Source organism: Protopterus annectens, chromosome 6.part1 (assembly GCF_019279795.1).
Source record: "Protopterus annectens isolate FY-2018-M chromosome 6.part1, PAN1.0, whole genome shotgun sequence".
Lineage (NCBI taxonomy): Eukaryota > Metazoa > Chordata > Ceratodontiformes > Protopteridae > Protopterus > Protopterus annectens.
In genome coordinates, this window is record NC_056738.1 from 525,091,350 (window position 1) to 525,102,404 (window position 11,055).

At 38.4% G+C, this 11,055-nt stretch overlaps 1 protein-coding gene across 2 annotated transcripts in view; it reads left to right on the plus strand.

Annotated features, from left to right (window-relative positions):
- Positions 1–1,426: 1,426 nt before the first annotated feature.
- Positions 1,427–11,055, plus strand: part of ADARB1 (adenosine deaminase RNA specific B1) — a 1,484,163-nt gene continuing 1,474,534 nt past the window's right edge. Inside the window, exon 1 of one of the 2 annotated variants that reach the window (XM_044075985.1) lies at positions 1,427–1,673. In XM_044075985.1, the coding sequence (XP_043931920.1) occupies positions 1,613–1,673 (61 nt within the window). In that variant the 5' untranslated portion in view covers positions 1,427–1,612. Of the gene's footprint in view, positions 1,674–2,107; positions 2,229–11,055 lie in introns of those variants that run through there. The other variant, XM_044075984.1, reaches the window with a different exon arrangement.

Sequence of the window (11,055 nt, forward strand, 5' to 3'; positions counted from 1 at the left end):
TGTGTGCATAGATCCCCCCCCCCCCCCACAGACACACAAATAGCAATAAAAAGTAAGTTTACTCATACGGGCAGGTTATGTTCGTGGCTGCAGATAGAATTATTATTTTATTGTTAGAGATATTACTTAGTTATTCGTTCTCTGCAGCTTTAAACTATTGCGAAACCGCGTTCCTGTATTTGGAAAGACAAATCCCAGATAGCCTAACGCACATCTCTCAACCTGGTAGCACAAGAAGTCTGGACAAAGCCAAAAATAATCGGGGTGACAAAGGCTCAAAAATAGGAACAGATTTTAAATACTGCTCTTGTAAACATAGAAAGTTGCTGGAATAACATAATTCCATGTTAGCAACACGCATTTTCTGAAAGTTTGGACTCTGGAACTCAGATGTACGTCATTATTTAGTGACTTCAATCCTCAGTGATTCGCCAGAAAACCACAACTATTTTGAGGAACAAACCAAAAATATGAGACACAACTCTGGACAGTTGAGACGTATAGGAACAGTTTTGCACGTAAACTGATCTCGAACGAATGCTTGGCCCACTACTAGCCGTAGACAGACATACTCCGCTTAAAGCATGGAGTGGAAATCCTTATTTGATGGAGCAAGTCAAGGGAACACTTACCCAGTTTTTCGAGACCAAATAAATGCATACAGTACGCTAAGAAATTGGCTGAGAGTTATACGCTTACTGACCAAATAGTTATTGTTGCCGCCTATCTGTAGTGAAAATGAAGATGTTTTGATAGTCAAAATGAGAGGCGTTATCTCAACATGTGATAGGCAGTTCATACAGAAGTTAGTAGAGTTATCTAATTTACGAAAACCACCAATCTCGGGAGTTGGACAGACCTTGGAAAAGGAGTGATAAGGGGTTATTGGAGAAGGTAACTATTAATATAAAGCACCCACATAACCCAGTACACATAAATTCCACCGAGAACTTTCAAAGGTATACTCTCTTGCCTTGGCCCCTTCGATTATCAACAAATAAACCTTCAAGTCTCTCCCGCCCCCAACCTTTTTCGTGTAACATCAGGGAAGGAGACAAAAATAATCTGGGACAAATGCCCAAAAAAATAAAGAACAGTTCTAAAATAATTGACCGTACGCATTTTTTATGAATAAAAGGTCTGTGTCTGTAATGGCTGAAATTAAACAATTACTTTAACCCTCACTTTTGTCACAAAATCACACACGATTTGATACAAACATAAAACTTAGAAACATAAATCAGACAAGTGCCTAAGCAGTAAGGGGCACTTAAGAGGTAGGTACTACACGTTTCGTTAGGGCTGCTGTGACTATCAGCATTCTAACACAGGACCATCTACTGGACACACAATTCGCCCGCCCCATGAAACTGGACTAGCCAATAAGGATAAAGGGACTTGTAGTGACGCTTTGGTAACGTGAGCGTGTACGCTGTTAGGGTGGCGCGCAATTCTTACTGCGTGTCCGGACAGCGGCAGTGGTGCTGATAGCTTTCTATATTCTCCTACTTAACAGACTGACTGACAGCTATTTAATACCTCGAAACGAATACTGAAGAGCAGCCAGCAGTGCATCATTGACTGTTGTGACCAGCCTCCTGCATTAACTCTCATGGCGGAACGACGGCGACATCAGCGGCAGGAGCAAACCAAGAAGCCTAAGCCGGTAGAAGGTGAGCGGGGGTGGCTTGTCGGTGGGCACCTGCTGTTGTAAAGCAGCTGACGAATGACGCTGTGGCCGACTCCTGTGAAGCTGTAGTGGAAGCTGGTATTGTATTAGAAGTAAATTAATTAGCGGGGAAAGGGATGACTAGGATACCTCACAGAAGTAGGGTTTGTGGCGTGTGTTAAGTTGGTTCTAGAATACGGAGAAATTTGGAGACTCCATAGTGGAGTGGTATTTTTTTAATGCAGGACTAGATGAGGTGGGATTGCTTGGCGAAAGGTGTGGTGTTGGTGATACCGTAGTAGTGTAAGTGTGTTGTTGGGGGGGTTGCTCCTAAAGAAAAAGGGGGTGTTTAGTGTTCCTGTCCTCAAATAAGAATTTGAGTAGTACTGAAGCGGGAGAGGGCGCGGGTGGTGGTGGTGGTGGCTGAAGGAAAGGCAGGAATATGAAGTGGGTGAGATGATGCTAACACGAGTGAGGATGGAGCTAGAAAGAAGAACCCAAACTGAAGGTGAAGTGTGTATTGTGTGTTTTTCCTCTGTAAAGCAGTTTAAAAAAAATGGTAAGTACTGTAACAGTGATGGCCTTTCAATATCTCCTTACCAAAAAATAAATAAATAAAATGGTTTTGTAAGTGCCTTGCTTTCTTGTATTTAGTTACCAATTTCTGATATTGGTGGAGGCAGTAGCCCATGCACTTATCCTGGAATGCTTTCTTTAAGCTAATATTACTGTGTGGAAATAGCCGTTAACCTCTTGGTGCAAAGTTTGGGCAAAACCAAAAATAATGGTGGGATAAAGACTCAAAAATAGACAAATTTTAAATATTGCTCTTATAAACTTAGAAAGTTGCTGGAATATAGCGTCTTATGTTATGTATTTTCTGAAGGATATGAAGTCTGAAACTCAAACGACTGTCATCATTTAGTGAATTTAATTCTCACTGATTTGCCACAAAAATGCAGAAAAAGGGTACTGCAGTCTGGAGGAGAAGAATAAGTCAACTGCAAGATATGATGCTTTCCTGCCTAAGTGACTTATTGCCCATGCTAGGGTGCATTGATGGTTTGGCAAGCATTTTGAAGTACTACTTTCTCACAATAGCCAGCCAGTACTGGGTCATGATTCGGTTAACAAATGTCCAAATAATCAAAGAACTCCGCTTTCTAAGCAGATACTTAAAAACTTACTTCATAGTTCTTAAATATGTACACAATTTATCACTGTGACTATGGCACGGGAACTGGCAAATGGAGACGAGCATTGTAGCTTTAAAACTAATAATGCCAGGATTTCTGTTTGTTATTGTCTTTCCAAACTGTTCTGGCATCAGTCTTCATGAAATATTATGTTAAAAAATAGTAGACCAAACTAAATCTGTTTAGTTTATCCATTGAATGCCATATTTAGTATTCCCCTTAATTACTGGAGTTTTTCTAAAAGTATGGAAACATTAAAGCTTACTCCAGTGCATGAAAAGGGTGAGAACATTTTTGGTATTTTCTACCTGTAGCTGTATTGCCACTATTGGCTAAGATGCTTGGAAGATTAGTTGGTGATCGGGTAGTAGAATTTTTTTTGGGAATACAGCTAGTTTCTTTGTGAATCACAACATTGTTTAGACTACAAATACCATTGTGACCATACCTCTCAACTGTTCATAATGACCAGACGTTTCCATCTTATTTTGGTTTGTTGCTTATAAAATTTATGTTTTTCTGATAAATTAATGAGGTTAGCAGCCATTAAATAATGTTAGACATTTTGAGTGTCAGACATTGTGTCCCTCAAAAAATGCATGCCGATACAAAGTCTGTTACCTCACTTAACAAACTTAGAAGGTTGTTGGAATTGATTGTGTTCCCTTTTTTAATATTTAAAGTATGTCTGATTTTGGTCATTTGTCATCCCCCCCCCATTATTTTTGGTTTTGCCCAGCATTCTTGAGCAAAGAAGTTGAGTGGTATGACTAGAAATACTTTTTTTTTTAATGCCACCTGTATGTTTTCAGTACTATAAATAAGTTAATTGTTCTTTTAGAATGTTTGCATAGTTACAGTTGTACAGGTAGGCCAGTCATGCTGTCACATTGTATCTTGGTAATACAAAACCATTTGATGCTGTTGCTGTATGGTATCATTGATCTGCTATATATTTTTCTATTTAAATCTTGGCATACAGGGTTATGTTCCACAGGACGTTTGTCTTTCCCAAAGGAATCTGCAAAGGTTCTTTCTTGAATCCTTTTTGTTTAATAGAAGACAGTCAACATAATAGTGTGCTGCTCAACCAACTGCATTTCATATGTCAATAATATCAGTCTCTTGGCTCATGGTGATGGACCAGTAGTCCTCAGTGATGCCCAATGTTTTCATTAATATGTAGACGTGATTGAGAGAATATCACTTAATATTGTAAAGGTGATAAAATGGCAGGGGAAGCTATCCTTACTCTTGTACTAACCCTAAAACCCACAAGCTAAGTTACCAAAATGCCTTTCTGTAGTAGTATCAGTACATAAAGTTGTCATACTCACAGTTCACATACAGCCGCAACACTAAAGCTGTCATCTACCATAGCCCTTACTCTGATCCTAAACCAGAAATATATTCTCTCGCATATAACATGCATATATACACACGCACCTGGATTACTTGCCAAACACACAGAACACTGAATATATCCCCTGTCCTAGCCCTAATTCTAACCCTCACATACTCTTACACCTAATGCTGAAGCTTTCAGTATTTCCAAAACACTTCTGCTTATGCATAATATCCTGTTTACTTTCACATAGCCACACCTCATTCAACAGAAATGGTCAGCGTTTTAAGGTATGACATTTCCAGCACAAAAAAAGGCCATGGGTGTTCTTGTTTACATAAAATGTCTTAGTCACGTTATGTCAAGAATCAAAAACGTTGATGCAGACCATATAGAAGTCATCAGTTCAAAGCAAAAAATTGAAGAAGGAAAAAAAAAATTCCTTTTCCGATCACTTAATCCAACCCTGACAGTATCCCCAGAGCAAATTTGTCTGAATAAGAGATACTGTTAGGGATATGTTTTTTGTAAGTGAATGTGAAAGTCTAGTGGTAAGGTTAGCAGGGCTAAGTAAGACAAGTTTTGAGACTTTATCCCCCAACTCACCTTGGTTATGCATGATAGCCCAAACCCTACATATTAATTTACAAATTAATGGGACTACCTGGTCAAAAAAAAAAGGGGTAAATAAAAAAAAAATCAATATCCATACCGGTAATGAAGGCTGTGACATGCACTTTATTCTGTAAACATAGCACAGCATAATACCTGTCCCTAACCCTGAAGTACAAATACTTAACATGACAACATCCACCACCACTCTTTTAAACCAATCACATTCAATAAACTCTGTCACGCAGTAAACAATTATATGTATGCATAAACACATGTACATGTTAGTATGTATATAACAAGGAAGGAGGTGTGTGTTTGTAAGGCGTCATAAGTTGGCATTAAAATGCATCATGCATGCGTTCAACCTTTGGTATTTACTCAAACTAGGGCTGGCTAAAAAGAGGCTTGTGATTGTGTATGATAGACATCGCTGTCAAATCACTTTTGTTATTATACCATCATTTAACTGTGATAATCTATTTTATTAATTTGTACAGTTGGAGAAAGGTGTGTGCATTGTCATTTGATGCTTATAGGTTTATTTAATTTGGTGTTATATTTGTGTATATATGAAGCTGATGTTCCTAGGGTGTATGTATTAAACAGATGCATGAATAATGGATAATAAACTAAGACGGGAAAATTGATGCTCCTATTATATAGACAGTATATATTAAATGTATTCTAAACCACATCTGGAATCTACAGTGATGTCTCAAAAAATTACATATTGATAGTGGCATTTTCCAGTTACTATGGAAATTTTCACTGATTATATTCCAGTCTGTTAACAAACATGTAGAAGTGTAAACTACTAATCTAATTTTGTGAATCTTGTCTGCGCGTATTTTATATGATCACAGATTGCTACTTAAATCCTGCCAAACTAGTCCACTTTGTAGCTGAAATATCCATTTTCAATAAAAAAAAAAAATAATCTCAAATACAAACTCTGGTGCTGTAAGACTGCTTCCTTTTTGGGACAGAACGACTGAGATGTGATTCAAAACAATCATCAGTAGCAAGCTACACTTAAACGCCAGACATAGTACAGCTGAAATATACTTGTGCCTTGTTAGGAGTAGTTTTCTGTCATGCACCCACTCTATGGTGGTATAAGCTCTGACTTCCTTAATTTTGAATTTGATAACATTACTGTGAGAGAGGGAAGTTGTGAATGAAAGAAAAGGAAAATAATTATTGTTTGTTTGCTGTCCTGGTAAAATATCACTTCTTCTGTAACTTTGGGGGGCAGTTTATAGCGCAAGGAGTGGTAAACCAGTGCTGTCTGTGTATTGTTGGTAGCTGAGTTCCTGTGAAATTCAGGAAATTATTCTCTGTCCATCAAGATTTACAGAAGATGGTCTGTATAATCTATGTCTAGGGTTATGGTTAGAGTACCGATGAGGATAAACTGGCATAAGGACTTCTGTGTTACTAAAATCCATTTCTATGTCACACTATGATTTATGTGGTTGTCATGCTAGGTTGCAGAACCTTTGCCTGGACTTGAATTCTGTTAGTTTCATTACATACAAGTCCATTATTTTTGTGTTTTTCTACTGCTTCTGAAAAAGGAACCACCATGGTTCCAGTGGACTTAATAAATAAAGTCTGCAGTAATAGTCATGATGACTAAATGTGAGAACTTCCGGGGAACAACAGTCTTAGCTGTAGACTGTTAATTCCCATTTTTACATGCCATTACATTGTTTGTTTATTTGGTGCAGAAGAGAGCAGCGTATGTAGCTTGCATTCATAGTGAACTCCATGTTCTGCCTTCCATCCATCCCCGTCTCCCTTTTCTTTACCTTTTTCTGCACAGCCACATTCCTCTTGGATGTCTCCTTGGATTCAGTCTCAAGCACATGACGTGATAGCTCGTAAGGAATGGTGCAGGATACATGCCTGAAACTACTCTGTAGGGTTAAATCCAGAACGCCTTACAATGGTTTGAAGAGAACAAGGTCATCTGGTGGATGGAAATAGGGCAATGAAATAGTGACAGCCTAAATGGATGTGCACAGCAGTCCCAGAAAAAAAAATCAAGGAATGTGTATAGAAATTATAGATTTGTATAATCCATCCAGCATTTATGACTAAACTGATGCATTAGGATGTGATAGTCTAGATCACCAAAAGTGGTGAAGGTAGTGCTGTTTTTTGGTAACTATAGAGATTTCTGTGTGTTGTTAACCATCTTCATTGTTTCACAGTCACTGTTTTCTATGCCCTTCATGAGCATCTTCTCTGTTACTTATAGACACTTGAAATTCCCAACAATCAGCAGTTGCCAAGATTAACTTTATTTAGACAGTTTATTTTCAGTTATGTTTTGCTGAACTTTTGTGCCAAAATAATGTTAAACATAAAAATCAAAATATGAACATAAAAAAATACTGCTGTGTTCTCAGTTCCCAGTGTACAGTATGTAGTGAGCACAAAGGGTGCTGATTGAGAAAGTGAGAAGTCTACAGCAGAGAACTATGATGGTGAGTGGAGAGACAGCGGCACTAGTGAAAACTAGTTTTATATAGTACTCTAGCTGTACCACATATGAAATGAAGTCTGTGTAACAGTTTGCAGTATAGAATATAGTGGTAGTTGTAATCTCATGCCCTGATAGTGTGACAAAAGCTGGTACAAGGTGAAGTGGGTACAGCCTTGGGATGCTAGCAGCATGACTTCACAAGTCAAAAGTTCTTGTTAGCTATGGTGAAGTGCTCTTAAGAGTAGTATGATCTGAAGTAGTTAAGATTAGAGTAGGGCATTTTCTACAGACTGCCTTTAGGGGAGGAGATGACTACCAGTGTTTCTTGTTTTTGAGAAGTTCATTGTTTTATATGCGCAAGTTATATAGTCTTGAATGTAAAACTAGAAGGGGGTCATTTGTTTGCTGGACTACCAACTTTTACGTTGCGAAAGCATGATATATAATATATGTGATGCCCCACCGTATAATATATGTGATGTCCCAGTAATCAAGGACCCTCTGTCCTCACCACTAGCACTACTGGGGATGTATACTGGGAGGATGACGGGTACACACGCAGTATTTCCAGATGCAGCTCACTGCATTAAGTGCAGTTTCCCTTAAGAGCGCATAGAGACTACAGTTAGTTTGGGGCTGGTTTCTCCCTCTCTTTTTCTCTAGATCCCCAGTAAGACTTCCCACTTGCACAGCTATAGAGTTGAGATCTCACCTGAGTGGCCAAGCGAAGACCTCCAGCACACTCTTTATCCAGCTAGTTCTTCATGTACCTGTCCAAGTAGTTGAGACACACACTCTTGGAGATTTGTCTTTTTCACTCACACACACACACACACACACACACACACACACACACACACACACACACACACACCTGGGAAAGGCTAGCACAGGTTTCCTAGCTATGCCCCCTTCTGCCCAGTCTGTAAGGTAGTTATTACTGCCAACAGCCAACTCTTATCGGCTACTTTAAGGCCCTTAAAGGGTGTCCAATGTTACTGTTAATACAAATGGTAGTTGGAGTAAGGCTATTAGGAGTGGCCTACATAGTGTCAAGTAAATATGCAAGTGCTCTCAGAACATAAATGTGTCTTACACAAATCAGCCACAATGAAAGGTTTAAATATATTTAATAACAATAAAAAACTTGGTAATAAAAAAACAGGGCACACCCAACAGAGTAAATGTCTCGCCACAAACAAAAGAAAAGAAATAAATGATAAAGCCAACAAACAAGAGTGTGGCAGAGGCAACTAAGGAACGTAAAGTTATCCAGTCTCAGAGATGTAAAAATGGTCTGAAGCGAATTGTGAAAGCGCTTACCTCTGTGCACCAGTAAAGGACAATATTTTTACATCTCTGAGACTGGATAGAATAAAAAAACCTGTTAAGTATGTAGACGATACAGCTATCATTGGATTCATCAGGAATGGTGATGAGTCTGCATAAAGATGGGAGGTTGAACAGCTGACCCTTTGGTGTAGTCAGAATAGTCTGGAACTAAACACTTAAAACTCTGGAGATGACAGTGGACTTTAGGAGTAGTATTACAATATTATCCCTCATCTTTATATTTAATACTGCTGTGTCAGTTGTGGAATCCTTGAAGTTTTGGGGATCTATAATGTCCCGGGATTTTAAGTGGGAGACCAATGTAGGGTCCATCATAAAAAAGGCACAACAGCTAATGTACTTTCTGTAACAGCTGAGGAAGTTTAAACTCCCACCGGAACTGTTGATTCAGTTCTATATAGCAGTCATTGTCTGTTCTCAGCTTATCCATAACAGTGTGGTTTGTTTCTGTGTATTCATGACAAAAATAGGTTACGTCGAATAGTCAGGTCTGCCAAAAATATTGTTGGTGCTAGTTTGCCCTCCTTACAGGACCTGTACTATTCCAGAGTCATGAAAAAGGCATAGAAAATCATCACCGACCCTTCACGTCCACTTTGCACCTTATATGTATATTTACTTTTTTGTCTTGTTCTTAATGGTTGTGCATATGTTTGTCTTGTTCTTAATAGTTAAGTAATTTATGTAATTCATACTTGCAGAGTCACCGAAACTGAAGTCAAATTCCTTGTATGCATGCTTACATGGCCAGTAAATGTGATTCTGATTATTATGGTGTATGGTAAAGCTGCAGTGTGTGTGTGTGTGTGTGTGTGTGTGTGTGTGTGTGTGTGTGTGTGTGTGTGTGTGTGTGTGTGTGTGTGTGTGTGTGTGTGTGTGTGTGTGTATATGTGTGTGTGTGTATATGTGTGTGTGTGTATATGTGTGTGTGTGTATGTATGTATGTATATATATATATATATATATAATGTGTATATATATATATAATATTAAAATAAAAAGCCATGCACTGGACTATCCATAATTAGTTTCTCTGCCTTGCAGCCACTCTGGAACAATATAAGCTGTGGCACCTCCATGTCTCTGAAAAAGATATATGGTAGTTGGAAAATGAATGAATATGCATATTTTTTTCATGAGTTAGTGTGATATGTGGTGGCACGCTTTGTGTGGTGTGTTTCAGTTGCATGTTTTTTTTTTCTCAATACTTTGTTCACCTGTGAGATTTTTTAATGGCTGTCCCACAGGTCTACAAATGAGACTTCAGTGGAAACTGTTTTGCTAAACAAAACAGAAAAAAGTGCCTTTCACAAAGGAAAACAAAAACCTTTGAATAGTATTGGTTTCTGTGATTTGTGTGCTCTTCTCTACCCACTCACTATACTTGGAAAGTTGTACTTCAGGTGGGAGGGAGGGACCATTTCTAGCAGGCTTGGAATATTGGAAAACTGGCACTCACACATTCTGTTTTTCGTGTGTGTGTGTGTGTGTGTGTGTGTGTGTGTGTGTGTGTGTAAGTCAACATCAGGTTGTCACTGCAGTACCACTATCATAGTTGCTAGTATGACGGAGACCGTTAATGTGTGTTTTGCTATAAAAAGTGAGTTCTCTGTGCAATTTGGGTCCTATTCTGAGTGGATGTTTCCCGTAGCTAGATATTTATTTACAGAAAAGCCAGGCACAGCACTAGTTCTGAGAGGTACTGGCGTCATAGTCTTTAGTTCAGAGTAGATAATTCATGTGTTTGGAAAATGAATCTCCCCAGTGTCCATATCAGACCATTTATTTCTTTCTAGCCTGCAACAGTGAACTTCAATATTCACTAGCTGAAGAATAACTAGGATGTATTTGTCTGTCTGTGCCTACTGTAGTAGGGGATGAGAGAACATTCTGGAATTTACCTCCTTTGGTCGTCTTGACATATTAAAGTTGTACTGATGATGAACAGCTTGTTCATTGAGGATCCTCCTTAACAAGTAGCATCAGAAGTAATCAAACTAGTTGGTGTGATTGTAGTAACATGGAAACAAAACATTAGAGTCTTCAGGCGAGAGACTTGAAAACATATGCTTAATTTAGTGTATGTCTGATGTCTTAAATGCTTGATCTGAATTTTGATTCCAGGTGCATCTGCTGTGGGTGAGAAAAACAGGGAATATAAAATATTAACTAAACACTATAATTATCTTTAAAGTATTCATGTCAGATTTTGATTATGTGCAATATATGCTTATTACAAACAATGAAATGCTTATGACTGAAAGTATGATTAACATTTATAGGAGCTTAGTTGCAGTATAGAGGCACAGTTTTAAACTTGGATTCATACCTCTCGACTTAAGAGTAAGACATCTGGACAAAGCCATAAATAATGGGGGGGGCAAAG